The sequence below is a fragment of the Podarcis cretensis genome (genome assembly GCF_951804945.1).
Source record: "Podarcis cretensis genome assembly, chromosome: 10".
NCBI classification, from domain to species: domain Eukaryota; kingdom Metazoa; phylum Chordata; class Lepidosauria; order Squamata; family Lacertidae; genus Podarcis; species Podarcis cretensis.
This window is the reverse complement of record NC_137179.1, coordinates 6138730-6161055: the sequence shown is the minus strand read 5'-3', so window position 1 is coordinate 6161055 and position 22326 is coordinate 6138730. Positions and strand designations below refer to the sequence as shown.

Sequence of the window (22326 nt, the reverse complement as noted above, 5' to 3'; positions counted from 1 at the left end):
GCCAGATTGAGAAGGCAATTGGGCCGCATCTGGCCCCCGGGCCTTAGGTTGCCTACCCCTGGTTAGAGTCTTGGTGTGGGCAAAGGATGGGGAGAAAAACTATCCAAGGCACTCCTTGTCCTTGCCGAAACATTTCTTCATCCTTTTTCACTCTGCTTACTAAAAAGTAGCTTTCCTGCGCACAGATTTAGAAGCAGCAGGGCCCAGGAGGAGGCTGGTTGTGTCACTGACCCTTCACTGCCCTTCCCAACAGAGCAGAATTGGAGCAAACTTTGACCCCTTCAGGGGAGTGGAAGATGACTAATAATAATAATAATTTTATCACTTATACCCTGCCCATCTGGCTGTGTTTCCCCAGCCATTCTGGGCGGCTCCCAGCAGAAGACTAAAAACAGTGTAAAACTTCAAACATGAAAAACTTCCCTAAACAGGGCTGCTTTCAGATGTCTTCTAAAAGTCAGATAGTTGTTTCTTTCCTTGACCTCTGATGGGAGGGCGTTCCACAGGGCGGGTACCACTGCCGAGAAGGCCTTCTGCCTGGTTCAAATGGGGTGTGGCAGCTGTATCGGACAGGCGTTGGCTGAGCCACTCTTGCAGTATTCTTGTTGATAATCCTTGACATCCAGTCCATTTGAAAACAAAAGGCCCCCTAAACCAGTGCCTCCTCCCCTGCAGATTGCCCGCTGCAAGCAGCTCATCTGCGACCCCAGCTATGTCCCGGAGAGAGTGAAAAAGGCCGGCAAAGTCATCCGGGTCATCTGTATCTTGAGCCACCCAATCAAGAACACCAACGATGCCAACTCGTGCCAGATAATCATTCCCCAGAACCAGGTTAACAGGAAATCGGGTAAGCTTGGAAGATGAGGTCGGTTCGCTTGAGGCATACGGCTCCTGCAGCCTCTCTTGTTGATGTGTCAAGAACGAGTCACTCAAGACAAACCCCAGTAGGAACTGCTAAAAAATGAGTGGTGTGTTGATGGTTCTCTTCTTATTTAGTAGACTGCTACTAAGTCAGGTGAGATTGACAGGTGGCATAAACCAGCAGATTCCTTCTGGGATTAGACATTTCCTGGAAGACCGCAGCCATTTTCATTGACCAAGGTAGCCCAGACATACGTACCGTATTTTTCGCTCTATAAGACACACCTTTTCCCTCCTGAAAAGTAAGGGGAAATGTGTGGGCGTCTTATGGAGCGAATGCAGGCTGCGCAGCTATCCCAGAAGCCAGAACAGCGAGAGGGATCACTGCGCAGTGATCCCTCTTGCTGTTCTAGCTTCAGGCTTAGCCCCTCAGTCCCTTCCCCCACCTCCCGGAAAAGCCCCCAAGAGCCGTCCTCCCTTTAAAGAGCTGCGCAGAGCGTGTGTGCGGCTCTTGGGGGCTTTTCCCTGAGGAAGGAGAAGGGCAGCCCGTCAGTGACGCAGCTCATGAAAGGGAGCGCTGAGCAGAGCCTGGGATGCATACAGGCTCTGCTCTGCGCTCCCTTTAAATAATATTTTTTTTCTTGCATTCCCCCTCTAAAAACTAGGTGTGTCTTATGGTCAGGTGTGTCTCATGGAGCAAAAAAATACGGTAATTCTGTAGAGGAGCAAAGCTTTGTATCATTATCCTTTTGAAGCTGTTTTCGGGATAATTGGATTTTGTAGAAATTGCTGGATTAGGAGCAGTGGTTCGGCTTCTTGTTAACATGTTTCTCAGGATTCTGCCTCTTCATTGGGCAGACTCTTTTTCCAAGTTATTTTCTCTTTACTGTATTGTTTCAGAGAATGCTCATGTTATCTATATTTTGTGTTTACGTGAAGCATTTTTGACACAATCTTCGGTTGAAAAAAGGCTTCCAGGGCTGCTTGCAAATGTCAGCAATAAAACAGTTTAGACTTCCTGTTTGTGACCAAAAAAAGAGAGAGATTGGGAGGGAGGAGGAAAAGCAAACTCTGGAACTGTTTCTTAGTTAGGGAATTCTTGTAATGACCAGCTGGAACGGAAGAGTTTTAATAGATCTCTTGGTGCTACTCAATAGGACTTGACTTATTACTGGATAAAATCCCTAATACTTAACACCTCGGTCTAGATTTGAGGGTCCAAGCAGAGCTCTTTACATGCTTGAGTCTGGATCCTTCCGGCTGCATCAGTGCTCTTGCTAACTTACCGTATTTTTCGCACCATTGGACGCACTTTTTCCCCCTTAAAAAGTAAAGCCAGCAAGAGCCGCTGCTGCCGACAAGCTCTGCGCAGCTCTCCCTTTAAAGCAAGAGCTGCATAGCGTGTGTCTGCGGCTCTGGCTGGGTTTACAGGGAGGAGGGAGGAGGGACTGCCGTCTGTCCCTCCTTCAGGCTCATTGTAAACCCAGCAAGAGCCGCGGCTGCTGAGCTGAGCCGGGGAGGAGGGAGGGAAGGGGATTCCGTTGGTCCCTCCCTCCTCCGTGGCTCGCTTTGAAGCAGCAAAGTGGGAGGGAAGCCGCTTACACCTGTGTAAGCAGCTCCTCTCCCACTTTCCTGCTTCAAAGCAACAGGGGAGGAGGGGACCCATGGAACCTTTTCGCTGCTCGAGGCTGCAGCGGATTCCCTCCTCCTGGGCTCCCTTTGAAGCAGGAAAGTGGGAGGGGAGCAGCTTACACCCGTGTAAGCAGCTTCTCTCCCACTTTCCTGCTTCAAAGCAACCACGGAGGAGGGAAGGAGGGGACTCATGGATCCTTCTCGCTGCTCGAGGCTGCAGCGGATTCCCTCCTCCCGGGCTCCCTTTGAAGCAGGAAAGTGGGAGGGGAGCAGCTTACACTCGTGTAAGCAGCTCCTCTCCCACTTTCCTGCTTCAAAGCGGAGGGAATCCCCTCCGTGGCTTGCTTTGAAGCAGGGTGCGGGGGTTCAGTGGGGAAAGAGGGCAGGAAATAGATGCTGGGCAGGAAGACTTTGACCACTGGAAAGTCCACCTCAGCCTCCCCAGATTTCCACTGAGACAGCCAGGCATGGCCATAAGAGCTGGAAACTTGCATGGGCTGTTTATTTAAAGACGGAAACATGCACTCATGTGAAAGAAATCCTCCCAGGTTCCTGGACACAACCCACACTTGATATTCACACAATGTTACATGGATGGCATTGGCAACTGGAGGAGCAGCACGGTTAAAGAGCAAGTCCTGGTTTCAAGCTTAAGATCAGCTCTTTCGTGGTGGCCTCCAACAACCCTTTGGCTGCAAGGGGAATCCCTCCCTTAATTCAGGATGCTACAGTCTACACATGGCTGCCTGCCCTTTTCCCTGAGCTGTAAAAGCACCTTCAAGAGGGTGATGGGAGGTGACACAGTCATCTTCCAGATGTGCAAAGAACCACCCTCGCCACACTAAACGTGACAGCAGGCCTCACACCCAGATCTGAAGCATTAATGGGAACCTAGGAAACTGCCTTATGAGGAGTCGGATCCACTACTCCATCTAGCTTAGTAATGTCAACACTGACTGGTAGCAGTTTGCCAGAGTTTCAGGCCTGGAGAGCCTGGGGATTGAACGTGTGGTGTTCTGCATGCAAAGCCACTGAGGTTACAGCTGTTCCCTTTAAAAACAAACTAAGATTGTAGTCCCCATGGTTCTGAAGAAAGGGCTAATTTAAACAGGAACAGAGGGACCTTCCCTGTACCACCTCAGGACCCCTGAGCCCATTTAGCTCAGTTTTGTCTTCACTGATGGGCAGAGGCTCACCTGGGTTTCAGGAGACACACCTTCAGTCCTACCTGGAGAAGCTTTCAAGGACTGAACTTGGGATCTTCTCCATGCTCTCCCCATTGAGCTATGATGGCTCCCTCTCTTCTCCTCCCCTCCTCCTATGCAGGAGGCCTATCTCAGCTTGTCATTATAATGTATATATCTCAAGGGCTTTGAGATGCATATAAAATCAGGCTCAGCATTATTAACTGGACTTAGATAAGCCATGGTTCCCCTTCCTTCCCTCCTCTGAGGCTCGCTTTAAAGCAGCAAAGCGGACAGGAGCCACCCACTTTGCTGCTTTAAATAGTTTAGTACAACATTAGATTCAGAATATTTTTTTTCATGTTTTCCTCCTCTAAAAACTAGGTGCGCCTTATGGTCAGGTGTGCCCTATGGTGCGAAAAATACGGTATAGAGCTCTCCTAACAGATACTTCTGGGATGATTTCCTGTTCTGGTGGGCTGGGCACACTCTACAGAGCCTGGGCTGCAGCATCCTGTTGTGTTTCTGCTGCAAGTCTTAATTCAGCCATGTGTTGTGACAGGGATGGCGAAGCAGCTCAAGCCCCCTGACTCCTGCCCCTTTTGTCTCTCTTAGACATCTATGTCTGCATGATCTCGTCCGCACACAACGTGGCAGCGCAAGGGAAGTACATCGCCATTGTGAGCACTACCGTGGAGACGAACGACCCGGAGAAGGAAATCAAGCCTGCCTTGGAGCTCCTGGAGCCTATTGAGCAGAAGTAAGTTCCCCTGCTCCAAACAGCTCTTACCATCAAAGTTATTTCTGTTGTTTAATCTCCTTTTTTTGTAACTTTTAGTGTACTTTTCATCTTTGTTGGAAGCCGCCCAGAGTGGCTGGGGAAACCCAGCCAGATGGGCGGGGTACAAATAATAAATTATTATTATTATTATTATTATTATTATTATTATTATTATTATTATTAACTTGGAGCCATTAGTTCGGGTCCTAGTTCCCAGAGGAGGAGAGAATAAGTTTGCTCCAACCTCTCTGGGACCAGCCCTTAAGTTTTTTTCAGAATCGCCATTAAAAGTGATTTTTCTTTTCTCATCTCCCTTAGGTTTGTTAGCGTCTGTGACCTGTTTGCACCAACTGACCTGGGCAGAGAGAGCCAGGTTTGTATGATTTGGGAAGCAAAAGACCACACGCCCTGGTGGGTGGGACGGAAGGGGAAAGCTTTGGCAGTAAACCCCTTTTCTTGTTGCTTCTTCTAGATCTTTATTTCTCGCACCTACGACGCCACCACCCACTTTGAGACGACGTGTGATGACATCAAAGACATTTACAAGAGGATGATGGGATCAGAGTTTGACTTCGAAGAGATGAAGCGGAAGAAGAACGATATCTACGGAGAGGAGGACCAGCAGTAACGGGTGCTTTTTTAAGTCTTAACTTAGAGATCTAAATTGGCTGGTGTTGGGGGTGTGTGTTACGTATACACAGAGGGACTTAAGCGAGCACCGTACGAAGTTCAATATTGTAAAAGCCTGCTTTTTGTAATCATATCTCCTGAGATTGAAAAAAAAAGAAAAAGAGAGTCCTGCACTGGTGAAAACGCTCCTCCCCTCTTTGGATATAATCATGTGTTAATTATTCTTTAAACGAGGTTGCTGTGTCAAAATTGGCAGATACTGACGCCCTTGACTTTTTAACTGTTGCTAACTTGACTAAAGGATGAGCAGATGCTAAAAGTTCCCTTGCTGACCTAGATTGTGGGGTGCACAAGCCCAAACCCCTAACACCCGCCTCACTTTCTCCTGACCCCTTTGTAGTCCTCTCCCACCCTGCCTTCTCCACCCCCCCACCCTTTCCTTTTTGATCTGTGCTCCAGTGAAAGCAAGAGGTGCCCTGCTGACCTCCTCATTTTTCTGCCATGCTCCCTCTCTGCCCAGGAGACTCATCCCATCCAGTCTTAAACTTCATCGCAAAGCTGCGTTATGGCCAAAGCCCACAGCAACTGCAGCCACATGGCAGGATTTTCACCTGGTGTCGTCCTCTTCCTCCTTCCCCTTGAGCCCCTCTCTTCCCACCTCCGCCCCTCTCCTTAAAAGCTTCTCAAAACATTTACATCTGTCGGGACACAACTGTGCCGCAAGGCTTTTTGTGTTTTCAAGGCGATAAAACTAATAAAAACAAAACTTGGTGCAAGAATGAAACTCCAAAGCAGGCAAGGTTGTGTCTGTGTTTGTGCAAGTATTTTTCTTCCCCCCTCTCCCTCCCCTCTTCTGTACCACGTCTGGCTTCTCAAAGTGGACCAAACTGCGCTGCAGTATTGATTTGATGGAGCCTGTGGGGCTGCTTCTGTCTGGTGGGGAAGGCTCTAGATGACTTCTGTACTGCCAAGTAAAGCCAACTTCTGGAAACGAGTTCCGTGCTGTGGTCTGATTTCACCTCTCAGTCGCCCTCTCCCTTTGCCCCACGGGGTTCTGTAGATGGCATGCACAGGGCCCTGGTAAGACTTGAGGGCAAGGTTCCTAGTTGGCTCTCAAATGGGTTGGGGGAAGTGGTCTAGGGTTGAGGCAGTAAGGAGACTTTGGGCTCTCCCAAAGGGTGGGTCCTGCTGTCTCTTGGCCCATAGCAGATCATTTCCAGATAGTCTCAGAGTAGGCAAACCTGCTAAGAACCACCTCCTAGCTGCATCACCTTTGTTCTTGGTGTCCGGATGAAGCACTGAAAAACAAAAATGGTCTACTAGCCATATACAGAGTTGGGAGCTCAGCTGTGGATCCTGCAAACTGTTGGGATACTGCCAGGGAGACAGCATTTTATTCAACAGCAGGAAAAAACATGTCGGCTTCCCTTCGTCTCCAGTAAAACAGCTAAAAGCAAAAGCAATATACAAACGGAACTTCCCAGCAAGCGCTGGAAGTAAACAGACATGTAACACACAACAGTCATGCCTGTACCCTTTTATGGTGGAATGGAACTATATCCTAACACAAACCTCTTAGTTCTTAAGACTGCCAGGGAGATACTCTGCACCGAGAGCTGGTGGCATTCTTTCCGATGTTTTGGGGGGGCTTCTATCGGCTTTACTTTCCGCTTGAACGTTTTGCAAGGTCCATCTCGCTCTCACAAACACTAGCGTAAGGTCGGAGCTTAGTTTTCATCGTTTGGATTTTTCCTTTCCTTTTCACCAAATGGTGCTCAATGCAGTTGAGAATTTTGAAGAGCGCATTCATGCTCTCCTTGCCACCTGCCAAGAAGCAGTAACCACTAAACCAGTTTGCGGTGGCATATATGTCACCTAGTGCTTCAGTAATTTTAGCTAGTCCCTCTTGGAATTTGGAGAAGACTCTGGATGCAATGATGCTTGCAGAAGTTTATGAACATGTTCATAATCATAGGCTTATGAACATTTCCCAGTGCAAATCAATATTACTGTTTCCAAGTCTCAGGATTTGCCCTAGGTAGACACAACATTGATAAATTCTGACAGGACTATTACAGCAGAGATGTCGCTAGACATTGTCCTTGACCACTGGTTCTGCTGCCTGGGGCTGATGGGAACTGGAGTCCTAATGTGAGTGAGACTGGTTTCCCCATCTCTGCTCTGCAGAAAGCTTAGTGGTGAATCTGGGGGAATGATTAGCACTTGAGGCCAGCTGACCGTCAACCTTCTGGAAGAACCGGGTCTTAAGGACAGATTTGAAGTGAGAATTTCAGCCTTGCTGCAATGCAATGCAATGCTCAAACCAAACAGAATGCCCCTGTGAAGCTGGTCGATGTTGATAGCAGAAAAGACTGCCCATGCCATTATCACATTTTATGGTAGTCAAATATAAATTCCAACCGTAGCTGCCCCAGAGGACATTGTGATGCCAGCATTTTTTGATCCCTTGGAACTCGCCTTTTCCACAGCTGCCATATACTGGCTTGACCCCTTCATTCATCAACAACCTCTGGCTCAAAATTGCTGTCTGTCTAGCTGCTGCCAACCACACTCTGCTTTGGCAAGTTTGCAGCTCTTTGCCCCAGTGCAAAAACCACTTTACACTTAACAATGAACCACAACTTTGGAGTCTGAGGCGGTTGTCACCCTCCCAGCCATTTGACGTTGCATTGAGTCAGGCCAACAACTTTTTATCCAGCTTTATTTATAAATGTTAGTTACAAAAAAAAATCTGCAAAGAGATACAACATTTCCGCCTCTCGTCGGTGCTGTAATCCGGGGAGGCCCTTTATTGCAACACCATAAATAGTTCAGAGAGGAAAGGAGGTTTTTAATTCAAGAATTCAAACTCTGCTATCTACAAGGGGTGGGGGGTGGAGTTCTGCTTGTTACTGGTTAATACCCATCAGCAAAAGATGAATAAAAAAAACCTTGAAAGGTAGCGTTCATTGCACAGTAACTTGTTTTAATGTGATTTTTAAAAAGGGGAAACCAGACCCCAAGTTGCTTGTGATTTAAGTACACCAATCACGATCCACCTGCGACTCAATTCCGCTTTGCCACTGCACTGCTTAAATGAATCTGAGCCAGTGTCCAAAAGCATAGCAGTGAAGCTCCAGGTGGATGGAGCCTGTTAGGTACCGTATGTCTGGAAAAACTGTCTCCAACAGACTGATTCCTAAACCTTCAAGTAACACAGGTTCTCCCCACCCCTCCCCTCCCCTGCCCCACCCCACAATGATAGTTATAATTAGCTGCACAACCCAGTCATTATAACGCTTCTTCCTATGCTAGACAATTCCTATCAATAATAACACAAATAATTTTCTTACAAGGTTTTTCCACATTGTGGTTAAATAAAGACGACTTTTCTCTACAGCCCTTAAATAAAACAGCAGCCCTTAAATAAAACAGCTACCGTTCTATTCAAGGATGGAGTGGGGAAGAACAAGGAAAGAAAACATCCTATGCACAAGGCACAATTTTTATTGTGCAAGTCAGGAAGCAGAAAAAAATAATAATTTCTCTCCTGGGACTGAACAGGTTTGTTCAGCGTTCTGCGCCAGGACCGTGGAGGGTCAGGAAGGCATCTGTCTCGGCTACCTAAAATAAAGGGACACACATCACAGTAAGGACCACTCTTGATGCTGCTGTGTATTTCAAAATGGCAAACTGATACGGAGCAGGGAGGAGATGTTATTACACAAAAGGCACGGTCTGCCATCATTCAACATCCTCTTGAATTAGGGGGAGAATAATACAGTACACTTTTGGTCCGAGTTTAAACAGTATTTTTGTTTCTAGCAGCATCTCAGTTGTCAAAGTCTTGCTTGCTGGTATCCTTGAGGTGTCTCCTGTTGCACAGACATTTCCCCTTTCAACTCAACATCTCCAGCAGGGATGGGGAAACTGGCCCTCCAGACGAAAGTTTCCATCACAACTAGCCCACTGCCTTATTTTAAATCAGGGTTTCCCAAACTTGCGTTTCCAGCTGTTTTTGGACTACAGTTCCCATCATCCCTAACTAGCAGGGATGAAGGGAACTATAGTCCAAAAACAGCTGGAGACCCAAGTTTGGGAACCTTGGTTGAAACCTACTGTATTTTTCGCTCTATAAGGTGCACTTTTCCCCCTCCAAGAATTAAGGGGAAATGTTTGTGTGCGTCTTATGGAGCAAATGCAGGCTCCTTGGCTTCAGCGATAGCAATGCGAAGCTTCCAAAGCGCAGAGGGAGTGTTCCCTCCGTGCTCCGGAGGCTTCGCGTTGCTTTTGCTGAAGCCTGGAGAATGAGAGGGGTCGGTGCGCACCGACCCCTCACTCTCCAGGCTTCAGGGATAGACTCTCCTGGCTTCAGCGAAAGGAATCTGAAACCTGCGGAGCGCAGCAGGAACTCACGCTCCGCTCCGAAGGCTTCGGGTTCCTTTTGCTGAAGCCAGGAAAGCAAGACTCTCCTGGCTTCAGCAGAGAGGGAGAGCTGCACAGCGCCCCTTCAGCGAAGCGTGAGGAGAAACAGAAGGGGCTCCGTTTCTCCTGCCGCTACGCTGAAGGGGCGCTGAGCAGAGAGGGGGAGGTCAGGTGCGTCCTATGGTCTGGTGCGTCCTATAGAGCGAAAAATACGGTAATTCATATGCATATACTGCAGGTGTTCTAATCATCAAAACATCCACAAGCAGATGAAGTGGATGTCAGATCCAGGTTCAAATATCCGTCAATCCGGGAGATCACTGGCTGACATTCGGCCAGCCCCCTTCTCTCCCATAGCTGCTGCAAGAATAAAACAGCAGGGGCTAATCATGTATGCTGCACTGAGCTCTTTGGAGGAGGCGCCACAGAATGGAAAAAGTAATGAAGATGAACCTGGGCTGGAGACACAAGAGAGGCAGAAAAAAACTGGGCTGTGGGTGCAGGTCTTTCACAGACCACCAGGTGGAGCCCTTCAACCGTTCTGTTCGCAGTGCGGCATCAGAAACAAGGACGATATTTTTAGTATTTTTATGGTGCTTTAGTGCTCAAAGCATTTCACATGCATGCACTTTATTGAGGTGGGGTGAGCAACCAGACGCTGAGATTCCAGTTCCCAGAGCCAGTGTGGTGTAGTGGTTAAGAGCGGTAGACTCGTAATCTGGGGAACCGGGTTCGCGTCTCCACTCCTCCACATGCAACTGCTGGGTGACCTTGGGCTAGTCCCACTTCTTTGAAGTCTCTCAGCCCCATTCACCCCACAGAGTGTTTGTTGTGGGGGAGGAAGGGAAAGGAGAATGTTAGCCGCTTTGAGACTGCTTTGGGTAGTGATAAAACGGGATATCAAATCCAAACTCTTCTTCATGTTCAATAAGGATGCTGTGAGAGCAACGATATCTGCTGACTCCTAAGGTTGCCCCCTCCCCTATAATCGTAAGGGAACTCAGTATTTTATCAACCTCAAATTGCAAATATGGGGAGGAGCAGAGGGAGGGGGGTGCTTTCAGGGCCCCCTTTGGAGTTCAAGGCAGAGGTGGGGTTTGAACCAACCGGGGCCTTCCTGATTCATCACTCTGGGTCATTGTACCAACTCATGTAAGCAATATTGCTCTAAAACCCTGTGCTCAGAGCCAGGGGTCAAATGCTGCCTCTTCAAACTTCTTCACCTGGCCCTCAGAACTCCTTCCGGCTCTGTGATCCTATGACTCATCCCCAACACAGGCTCTTTATCCCCAGCCCACGCTTTGCACATCCCAAAGCGTTTTGGTCTGGCTGCAAAGTGTCCCTAAAGTGATCATCCCTCTTGCTCCTCCCACTTTTGCATTTGGCCCCGCCCACCCCATTCAGTGCCCAGAAGGGACTGTGGACTTTGGTTGAAAGCAGTTCCAACCCCCCCCCCCCCCGGTCTAAAAAAAAAGCAGGGAGAGGGGCAGAATAGGGAGTGCTCACAACGCCTGCCACTCATGAAATCCGCCCGCCTTCTAAGGCTGGTGTTAGCAAGCCTTCCCGTTTTCTCCATTTGCGCTGCTCCCCCGTACAAAAAACGACCCCCGTGGCTTCCCGCTTACCAACAGCCACTTCTAAACGGTGCTGCCAAACTTTCAGCCGTCGCAACGAAAGTATTTACATCCAGCACCAGGATCCCCTTATTCTCCATGGCCTCTCGGCTAGCGCTGGGTTTCTCTATAAGGAGCAAATGAAAAAAGATGTTACTGCTGCTACCTCTGCAAAATATACAACGCCGTGAGATGGCTTCTCAACGAGATAATTCCAGGGAGCTCGGTCAACTCTGGGTATGTGGGGATGGAGTTGGTTGGGGGAAATGCTTGATCAGTTTTGGCCTTGTGAAACTCCTCTTAAAGCACGGGTGTCAAACACAAGGCCTGCAGGCTGAATCCGGCCCGCCAGACCTCATCATGTGGCCCGTGGCATCAAGGGCGAGGAAGCGAGCTTCTCGTCCTTTTTACTGGTCCCGACCCAGATTTTAGGGTCCGCACTCCGGCGGAGGCTCTCTGCCTTTCTAAAAAGTGACCGACGCGAACAGCCTTTCCTGCCTGCTTGCAGATAGGGCTCCAACAGACGCGCCCCGTCGGCGCTGCCTACCGTCCGGTCCCGCAGCTTTCGCCTGCCTTGCGGGCCGGGCAAAGAGGCTTTCTGCTCACTCGGTCCAGTCTGGGGCTCGCTGCAGAGGAGGCGGTCCCGCGAAGCCAAGCTCGGAGCCGGCTGCCTCCGCCCCTCGGAGCCTCCCAGGCGCAGCTGCTTGAGGGGGCGGGTCGCGCGCGCGGCAACTTTTGGAGCCCGAGAGAGCCGCGGAGGCTGGCAGCGAGGGCAGGGACGCCGCTCTCTCACTCGGGCCGCAAGAAGAGGCCACTGCGGCGCTGCAGCTGGCGAGGAGATGGCCGCGGGCGGCGGGGCGAGGGGCTGGCTGGGGGTCTCCCTGGTGGGTAAGTAGTGGGGCCGGCAGGCGGGGAAGGGAACGGCGGATGTGAGTGCAGAGCGGGGACCCGGCGCAGGTCCTGCCGCAGGCGGCGCGCCCTGGCTGGGCTGGGAGAGGCGAAGCTGCTGCTGGTTCAGCTGTGCAGAGTGGGGTGGAGGGAGCCGGGCGGGCAGGCAGTGTGCCACACCGCAAAGCAGGGGCGCCTCCCATCCCGAAGAGGAACGCGCCGGCATCTGGGCGGCTGGAGCAAAGTGGGAGCCTGCCAGCAACTTGGCTGCGGGAGCCTGGCTACGAAACACCGCCCCCCTCCCCATGCCAACACATCGGCTTTCTCCGGGCCGGAGGACTTGGCGGATAGCCCCCTCCCCGGGAGCAACTGCAGCAGCTCGGGGCCCCAGCAGGACATCCTGGCCACCCGTGCCCGCAGTGCCGCTGGGGCTCCCTTGCAAGTAAGAAACTGCTGCTGTCCAAACTGCAGCTCCGTATCCTCCGACTCCTGAGTACGGCGGCAGGGCGGGGGGAGGCAACATTTGCTTCTGCTCTGCTCTGTTGGGACAGACTCCTGTCTCCTCCCCGTTGGAGCTCCAGTCTGCCTGGAAGCCCATCTCGTCATCTTTTTAAAAAATCATTATTATTTCTTCTATTCTTATTTAAAATCGTACTGGAATAGGTATATTAAATAGTGTATAGGTTCAAGACAACACACACCAGTGCCTAAGGAAAAATAACTTTGATAAAGCCCTACAGATACAACCGGCCCTTTGAGGGTGACCAAACTGCTGATGCGGCCCCCGATGAATTTGAGTTTGACACCCCTGTCTTAAAGCAATTTCTCTGGTCAATCGGCAGTAACAGAGAAGGGGTGCGTACCAGCTGGGAAGCAGGAACCCAAAATGCCCATGTGTGCCTTAAGACCAGATCTCTATCAGGAAAGCAGACATAGTGCTCTCCAGCTGCTTTTGGACTACAACTCCCATCAGCCAATGGTCGGAGGTGATGGGAGTTTTAGTGCACAACACCTGGAGAACACACACAAATGTAAGCAGAGCCTGTCCCTTGGTTCAGGACAAAGTCCCATCTAGCCCAACATCCTGTTCTCACAGGGGACAATTGTGAGCGCCTGCAAGGAGGAACTGAGTGCAAGAGCACTCCCCTTGGGAATACTCGCAACTGGAATTCAGAACCACACTACATCTGACAGTGGGTAAAATATTCCCATCATAGCTAGCAGCCATCGACTCCACAAATTTGTCTAATCCTCTTTTAAAGTTCGCTACACCTGCATTTTTCCCTAAAAAAAAAGAAAAGGGAAAAAAGTCCCAAATGCTTAGTTTGCTCTCATTTTTGCTAAACTAAAAAGCTCCCAACGTGGTTCCAAACCATTCTGGCTGCCGTTTTCTGAACCTTTTCCAGCTCTACAATATCCTTTTGTAGGTTTGGTAAGCAGAACTGAAAACAGCATCCCATGTGTGGTCGCACCATAGATTTGCACCATCCCATTATGATACCGACACTTTTGTTTTCAACCCCATTCCTAACAATCCCATTATGGTCTCATTGGCTGCTCTGCCATTCAGAAATACTCTAAACCTCTGGAAATTCTGGAAAAGCTCAAGGCAGTGGAAAGCCCCTCTCAGCAGGGCCAGGACCCACAAAGGCTGCTTGTCTGCACATCCTTTTTCACACTGCCCTGAAAATGTGGGGGTTTTTTTTGCAGGGGTGGGGGAGAGAAGATATCCACATGAGAAGTGCCCCCACAGCCAGGATATGGCAAGATCTCTCTACCTGTGAGGAACACGGCAAATCTCCTGCTGATGTGCTGAACCTGCAAGTTCAGCAAGCAATTCAGATGCTCGGATCTCGGGGAAGACTTGGAATCGCACTGATGGTAGTGGAGAACTTCGGTGATGCTGGAACCCTGGCAGGATTTCAGGAGCATCTCCTTGGTGTGAGCTGCAGGGTCCTTCCTGCAGGAGAACAAAACGTCAAGAGAGTTTGGTCCAAAACAGCTTTGAGTTTGGGACTGTGCCCCAAAAGCACACCTCTTATTCACAGAATAAGAATTGGAGAATTGTAGAAGGGGAAGGGACACCAAGGGTCTTCGAGTCCAAGCCCCTGCAGTGCAGGATGCTGCCCAGAGAGTTGCTTCTTGAGCTAACGACATTATATAAATGAATAAGAATGCAGGCATATCCTATGGGAGTTCCATGCGCTGAAATTCAGAGGAACCGAATACTTTTCATTTAGCCAGCAGCAGGGCGAAGCAGGGCACATGCAAGGGAGTGTTACACTGCAGAGAGAGTTGGGCTTGCAGGCTTTTGGGACCCAGTGGATCTCTTTTCTCAGGCCAAGATGCCCACTGCAGGCATGTGATTGGAAGCAGCGTTCAGGGGAAACGTGGTTAGGTAATGTCCTCAAACCAGAGACCAGTTCTGTCCAGGTTCAGACCTCCTCCTAAGGAGCAACAAAAGAAAGCAGGGGCGGATCTCCAGTGCAGCAGAGCCAGACACCCCTGACCCCAGACTAGAGGCCCCCATGGCCACTGCCTGGGTTCCTGGCTGGACCTCAGATGTACCGAGCCACAGCAGCAGAGGAGACAGAGAGCCAGGCAGGAACTTCAAGGCAGCTGCTGAACTGTCCACGGAAGCTACTCAGGAGGAGGGAAGGCACATGGAAGCACTGACGGATCAGGGCCTGGCTGCGTGCATAGGGGAGGAAGGATATCCCCAGTGTCTGCATCCGAGGCCTCAATCAATTTATTTGATCATTTCAGTAAACTGCGGTTTTAAACGGTCTTTGTTGTTACCTGAGAGCTTGAAACTGGGCAGTCTGTAAATATAGGGAGTAAGGAAATAAATACATGCTTGCATGGACGGGGGGGGGGGGGGGAGGGCTAGCAAAGGCATCCCGGCAGGCGGAGGAATGAGGACTCTGCAGGGATTTAGCAGGGAGAAGGGATTTAGTCAGTGCCAGAGTCGTCCTCACCTGGCGTCCTCTCGGAGTCTCTTGGTCTCTTTGTAGTGAAGGAGCCAGCTCCATCGGCCGTGGCTGCAGTTGAGCTTCTCCAAGGTTTTGACAGCGTCCTTCAGCTCCCCTGCAGGAAGGGCATCAGCACAGTGAAAACTACGAAGTTTGGCTGCCTAGAGTTCAGTCGCCACTGTCACATGGTAACAGCTGGGTAAAAGGTAAAGGTAAAGGTACCCCTGCCCGTACGGGCCAGTCTTGACAGACTCTGGGGTTGTGCGCCCATCTCACTTAAGAGGCCAGGGGCCAGCGCTGTCCGGAGACACTTCCGGGTCACGTGGCCAGCGTGACATCGCTGCTCTGGCCAGAGCCAGAGCCAGAGCCAGAGCTGCACACGGAAACGCCGTTTACCTTCCCGCTGGTAAGCGGTCCCTATTTATCTACTTGCACCCGGAGGTGCTTTCGAACTGCTAGGTTGGCAGGTGCTGGGACCGAGCAGCGGGAGCGCACCCCGCCGCAGGGATTCGAACCGCCGACCTTTCGATCGGCAAGCCCTAGGCGCTGAGGCTTTTACCCACAGCGCCACCTGCGTCCCACAGCGCCACCCGCGTCCCGACAGCTGGGTAGCTCCCGTTATTGAGGCTGCCGGTCCTTAGCCATCAATATTGCCACTGTCGCCATTCACTGAATCATCCTCCGTATTATTGATTGGATTTTTACCCCACCCTTCCTCTCAAAGGAGCCCACAAAACAGCAAAGCCATCCCATCCCTTGAAGGAAACCCCCCCCCCCTGAAGAAATTAATAAATGGGGGGGGGGGAAATAAGTCACGTATCCTTAAAGGTTAATAATTTCAAAGGTGCCAAGGAACAGTACTTCAGCCATTAAATATCTGGGTGAACGTTTTAAGGTCCCTCCAAAATGTTAATAATGAGCGAGACACCTCGGCAGGGAAGGTGTTCCACAAGCAGGGAACTACCACTGAGAAGGCCCTGTTGTGGGTCTACCCCGGGAGGGCAATGCACAGCAGCACGGCCAGCATCTGGGCCTCCATCCTGATTGTAGGGCCCAAGGTGGCTGGTATCGGGTGAGATGCTCTTTCAGGTATTTGGGTACCAAAACTGCTTAGGACTTCATACATAGCACTGCAAAGCACCAAACTACTGGGAGATGCACCAGGTCCTATCTAAGGGAGATACGAGCGGAAGACAAATATTTAATACGAGGAGACATATTCTCCCTGACACGCTCGCAGGGAGGTTTGCTTCTATTTATACTGCCACAACATTGAATCACAGGAAACAATCCCTGTGCACCATTTCCAAAGACACACCACCTCCAGAAAGCTGTGCTTTTCTGGAACTGGCACACTGGGCGCAACATCTCACCTACTGTCATCGCCTCAAGCACTTTGTCGTCAGACACCACAAAGCCCCCGCTGTGGAACAGCTCCTGATGCGTGTTGTCAAAGATGTCCTCAGGGCTGTCCACTCCCACAAAGGTCACGCTGGGAAAGCGCTTTAGCCTCAGCAAGGACGGGATCTGCCCAAGAGACAAATGTTTTTTCAGGTTCAGCATTGGTCCATCGGTTACGTTTCCCTCGGTTGAGGGCAGAGGGTGGCACCGGGTGCACAAGCAGGAGATCTGACCACTGGCAGAGGAAGAGGGGTGCGGGGGGGGGGAGCGCACCGCCCCCGGCAGCACGATCCCAGTGGGTGCCATCATGGCTGCCCCCCACCCCTGCAGGCGGCACGCCACGCCACACCCCCAGGACGTGCGCCAGCCACGCCCCCGCTTGCTCTCCACCACTGGATCTGACCCTTCTCAGACTTTGGGAGGAAGGCACACACAGAAACAGGAACTCCTGCCCACAACATATAGCAATCAGGCAGAGGGGAATCCTGCCACCTGTATGATCAAGCAAAGTTGCAGAATGCTTACTGCATTGTAAGCAAGCTTCTCTTTCACAACCTCACAGGGACTGGAAACTTGCCTCAGTGAAGGCTGCGGTTCAAGATTAGCAGGAAGCTGAATGCTACACCCAGTGCTGGTGACAGCTGGGAAGCCACAATGTCTGAAACCGGTATCATGAACCAAACGTCATACTGGTGGCGGAGGGTCTGCTCTGCATGCAGAACTGAACCCAGGTCCAATTCCTGGCATCTCCAGATACAGCCCAGAGGGTCCTCTGAGCAAAACCCTGGAAAGGTGCTGCCAGTCAGTGTAGACAAACTGTGCTCAATGAACCAAAAGTCTGCCTATACAAAGGCAGCTTCCCATGTTTCATAAAGCACTGAAGCACCAGGGAGGGGGAACGTTAGAAGCATTTGGGAGCGGGAGGGAAGAGAACCAGGTTTTAATATCCGGAAGCTATTTTTCCTGTGCCACACAGGAAAGGCACTTTTGAACCTACTTTATATATGTGTGGGTATATGTCCTCATTCCTAATGATGACCATCAGTCTGTCTCCCTCGGGGTGACTTGTCTTACAAAAATGCAGAGGCTTCATTTCCACATGACTCCCTTTTTTCAGCAAGTTCTGAAACAAAACATTTTTAAAAATCCATCACTGAAACCAGAATGGCTGCTTTCACAGTTAAAAGCAAAAATGAAAACAAAACCAGAGTTTTTCTGCGTCTTCAAGCAGCAACAGAAATTCAGGATAATTCTGCAGAGAAGGGACAGAGACGAGTTCTCTAATCCAGTACAAACAAATCCATCGTGTTCATTGCTATTTACTTGTTCCATTTATATGCCACCTTTTCCTCCAAGGAGCTCAAGGCATGGTTCTCTCTCCCCTCCCCCATTTATTCTCACAACAACCCTGTGAGGTAGGATAGGCTGAGAGACAGGGAGCAGCTCAAGGTCACCCAGCGAGCTTCATGGCTGAAGTGAGGATTTGAATCCTGGTCTCCCAGGTCACAGTCCAACACTGTTCTGCTAATATCACACTTCTATTGTCCTGTTCTCCTCACTTGAAATGGGAGATTCGCCCAAGGCTGTTAACTGCAGCAGAATCCCACCCAAAAGCACTTTCCATACAATCAAGTCCTGCACATTAAATATGATATTCCTTTTTTAAACGAAAGCAAAGAGAGGAGGGGGACATGGACAGCTGAGAGTAGGTTTGGGGTTGTTTTTTTTAATGTTAGAGCCCCAGAATGACTGAACACCCAGAGAATCAGAGCCAGAAGGGATCTCAAGAGCCACCTAGCCCAAACCTCCATCAGCAAAGAGGAGATGAACCATGAAGCAGACCAGCCTTAGTCAACATGGTGCCCTTTAGAGGCCGGTCCTCAGTAGGAGATACTGGGGCACCCTCACTGGTGCTGCCATTTTCAACATAAAACTCCAGTGCTGGCACCCTGGACATTGTGGTGTGGAAACCTGGGCCTGCCTCTGGAATCTGCAATCTTCCCTCTTTCCCTCCTGCCACACACACACACACCCTGCCACGCAGTGTAATCACGTATTACTGTTCGGCATGCGCAAACACTAACCAAGGTTCCCCTCCTGAGCAGGGTTAGAAGCTGGTTTGCATACCCTGGTTCAGAGGGGAACCCAGGTTAGAATCATTCCACACCAACAATTATGGAAAGGCCAGGATCAGGGTATTTGCTTTACATACAGAAGCCCCAGGGTTCAATCCCCAGGGTAGTCCTGAACCTCTGAAAAGCCACTGCAAGTCAATAACAGTGAGCTAAATGAACCAACTGTCTGACTCAGTGCAAGGGAGCTCCCGATGTTAAGGGAAGGGAGCTGGAAACCCAGGCTGAGAGAAGGGGCGTGCAAGACAAGGGCCTGGTTCCCGATTTGCAAACTACAGTGTAGCCGAGAGCAAGCGTTCCATCCACACTGGGCAGTTGTTGCCCGTTGCCTATTTCTCCAACGCCTAAAACCTGGTGCAATTTTTAAAATGTGAAACATCTTGGCTAAGTTAAATTGATTGGAAAAGCTTGCAAATACCAGATAGGCTTAGGATTTTAATATGCTGCCGCTCTGCCGTGAGTTTGTGGGGAGGACCGCTCCCCCTGCAAGCCCATTCTCCACCTTGGGCCTGGGGGCAGGCCCCATACTCACCACCGCCACAACTTTAAGGACACTGGTGCTGCTGCAGCAAATGTTTAAAATGTTTTTATATATTTTTAAGTGTTTTAAAAGTGTTTTTACTTTTTACTTGGTTGTACCACCATAAACGGTGGTTTTTATCCATGTATTTTTATTTTGTTTTGTTTTATTTTGGGTTGGGGTGGGATGGTTGTTGAGTGGGGTGGGGATTGGTTTTGTTTTGGTGTAATTGTTTTTTGTTTGTTTGCTTTTATATTCTGTAAATGGAGGCGAGTATGAGGCTTGGGATTCCTACTGTGGAGGGGCGAGGGAGGTATGGCGGTGGGGGCAGATGTCATAGGCGAAGGGGATCGAGATACGGATATGCTCGTACCCCTTCCAATCTGCGCCCCATCCCGAGAGACGAGGGTAGGGTGAGCAAGGATTACTCACCTCCGTCACTGGTGTTGTGCAATGCCAGGTCTATAGGCAACAAAACCGCCACCCTGCGAGATTTCTTCATCTCGCAGGGGGTCGACCTGGCTTGTGTGACGGAGACCTGGGTGCGCGAAGGGGATACTGTTACCTTACGAGAGATGGCGCCCCCGGGTTTCTCCGTCCTCCACCAGTCGCGGACTGTGGGCCGGGGGGGGGGAGGGGTGGCATTATTAATCCGGGAAGATTGTTCTTTCAGGGCTCTACCATCGCCATTGATCCCCGGCATTGAATGTGTTGGCCTAGTGTGGGGCTCCGAGGTGAGCTTGGCTGTCTGGCTGGTGTACCGGCCACCTAGCGCACCAGCAGCCACCCTGTCAGGTCTGCTGGAGGCGGTGGCCGGCTGGGCCTTGGAGTTCCCTAACCTATTGGTATTGGGGGACTTCAACGTCCATGCTGATGCCACTTCCTCCTCACAGGCTCTGGACCTGGTGTCTTCCATGGCGACACTAGGGCTCTCCCAGTTTGTTTCGGGCCCCACACATCAAGCAGGCCACACGCTGGATTTGATCTTTGGCGTCTGTATAGATGTGATCATGTTTCCTTCGATGAAGGTGCCATGGTCTGATCACTACGCTCTGAAAGCCAGGATTGACGTTCCACCCCCACCCTGCTTAGGTGGCGAGCCGATTTGGGCTCGCCCGCAGAGGCTGATGGACCCTGATAGATTCCGTCAAGCCTTGCGGGACCTTTCTCACCTTGGCGACTCATTGACTGAGCTTGTTGAGGGCTGGAATACCCAGCTCCTGGCAGCCATCAATGAGATAGCACCTAAGCGCCCTCTGCGACCCACAGAAACCGGGCTCCCTGGTTTACCGAGGAGCTCCGGAAAATGAAGCGGGACCTCAGATGGCTAGAGCGAGTATGGCGGGGTGCCCGTGACGGAGCTTCAAGAACATCTTATAGGGTTTTTATGAAAACCTACGAGATGGCAGTGAAGGCCGCTAAGAAGTCCTACTTCTCGGCCTCCATTGCATCCGCTAGCTCTCGCCCGGCGCAATTATTTAGTATAATTCGGTCTTTAACGTCCCTCGAAGGACAGCCAAATTTAAATAACAATTTGACACACAGCTGTGAGGCATTTGCGAGCTTTTTTGCGGAGAAGGTCCTGTTGCTCCGCCATGACCTCCCTGCCAATTTGGATACAATAAAGGAACTGGAGGCCCCTCAACTGTCCTCGGGTCCAGTATTGGACCACTTTGACCGGATATCCCCAGCCGATGTGGACAGACTCCTCCGAGCTGGAAAGCCCACCACTTGTCCTCTCGACCCGTGCCCGTCCTGGCTGATTAGAGTGTGTCCAGATGAGGTGCGGGCCCCCGTGAGGGATATCATCAACTTGTCCCTTGGCACCGGGACATTCCCAGGGGAACTGAAGGAGGCAGTGGTGCGCCCGCTTTTAAAGAAAACATCATTAGATCCCTTAGATCTATCCAATTACCGCCCGGTTTCGAATCTTCCATTCCTGGGTAAGGTGATTGAGAGAGCGGTTGCTGAACAGCTTGGTAGGTTTCTAGATGAAACATCGGCTCTGGATCCATGCCAGTCCGGCTTCCGCGCTGGTCATGGGACCGAGACGGCTCTGGTCGCCCTAACAGATGATCTCCGCAGGCAGCTGGATCGAGGCGGGTCGGGGCTGCTGATTCTTCTAGACCTGTCAGCAGCCTTTGACAAGGTCGATCACGAACTCCTGGACCACCGCCTTGCCGACGTGGGGATCCAGGGCACAGTCCTTCAATGGCTGCGCTCGTTTCTCTCTGGTCGGGGACAGAGGGTGGCGCTTGGGGGGGAATTGTCATCCCGCCACTCCTTGGTGTGTGGAGTGCCCCAGGGTGCGATACTCTCCCCGATGCTTTTTAACATCTTTATGCGCCCCCTCGCCCAGCTTGTCCGGAGTTTTGGGCTGGGCTGCCATCAGTATGCTGATGACACCCAACTCTATCTGGTGATGGATGGCCATCCTGACTCGGCCCCAGACACACTGATCAGATGCTTGGAAGCTGTGGCTGGATGGTTACGTGGGAGCCGGTTGAAGGTAAATCCTTCGAAGACAGAGGTCCTCTGGCTGGGACGGGACGATATGGGATTGAGGGGGCAACTCCCATCTCTTGCAGGGGTGCAATTAGTGCCAGCACCGTCCGTTAAGAGTTTGGGTGTAATCTTCGATACCTCCCTCTCCATGGAGGCGCAGATTGCAGCTATAACAAAGGCGGCATTTTTTCATCTCCGCCAAGCTAAGCAGTTGGCTCCTTGCCTCTCTCGCCCTGACCTAGCCACTGTGATCCACGCGACGGTCACCTCCAGACTGATTATTGTAACTCACTCTACGTGGGGCTGCCCTTGAGACTGACCCAGAAACTCCAGCGGGTGCAGAATGCCGCAGCAAGACTCCTTACGGGGTCTTCGCTGCGAGATCACATTCATCCGGTGCTATACCAGCTGCACTGGCTCCCGGTGGATTACAGGATCAGGTTTAAGGTGCTGGTTTTAACCTTCAAAGCCCTATACGGCCTAGGACCCTCGTACCTACGGGACCGCCTCTCCTGGTATGCCCCACAGAGGAACTTACGGTCTTCAAATAAAAACATCTTGAAGGTCCCAGGCCACAGAGATGTTAGGCTGGCCTCAACTAGAGCCAGGGCTTTTTCGGCTGCGGCTCCAACCTGGTGGAACGCTCTGTCACAAGAGACAAGGGCCCTGCGGGACTTGACATCTTTCCGCAGGGCCTGCAAGACAGAGCTGTTCCACCAGGCCTTTGGTGAGGGCGCAGCCTGACTCCCTCCTTTGGCAATCTTTACAAAATTTTAGTTTAT

At 50.9% G+C, this 22326-nt stretch overlaps 2 protein-coding genes and 1 long non-coding RNA gene across 9 annotated transcripts in view; 2 read left to right on the top strand and 1 right to left on the bottom strand.

The window, feature by feature from the left end:
• The window catches only part of GDI2 (GDP dissociation inhibitor 2), a 29704-nt gene extending 23622 nt beyond the window's left edge, over positions 1-6082 (top strand). Inside the window, exons 8-11 of the mRNA XM_079992817.1 lie at positions 676-847; positions 4293-4437; positions 4777-4831; positions 4931-6082. Coding sequence (XP_079848943.1) covers positions 676-847; positions 4293-4437; positions 4777-4831; positions 4931-5086 — 528 coding nt within the window. The 3' untranslated portion in view covers positions 5087-6082. The remainder of the gene's footprint in view (positions 1-675; positions 848-4292; positions 4438-4776; positions 4832-4930) is intronic.
• The window catches only part of LOC307225326, a 325653-nt gene that overhangs the window by 228744 nt on the left and 74583 nt on the right, over positions 1-22326 (top strand). The window lies entirely within an intron of this gene.
• TASOR2 (transcription activation suppressor family member 2) overlaps positions 7794-22326 on the bottom strand; it is a 67406-nt gene continuing 52873 nt past the window's right edge. For all 7 annotated transcript variants that reach the window (XM_079992097.1, XM_079992096.1, XM_079992102.1 and 4 more), the window contains 6 exons: positions 17385-17510; positions 16360-16513; positions 14993-15101; positions 13793-13974; positions 11139-11253; positions 7794-8712 (listed from right to left, as the gene is read on the bottom strand). In XM_079992097.1, coding sequence (XP_079848223.1) covers positions 8709-8712; positions 11139-11253; positions 13793-13974; positions 14993-15101; positions 16360-16513; positions 17385-17510 — 690 coding nt within the window. In that variant the 3' untranslated portion in view covers positions 7794-8708. The remainder of the gene's footprint in view (positions 8713-11138; positions 11254-13792; positions 13975-14992; positions 15102-16359; positions 16514-17384; positions 17511-22326) is intronic.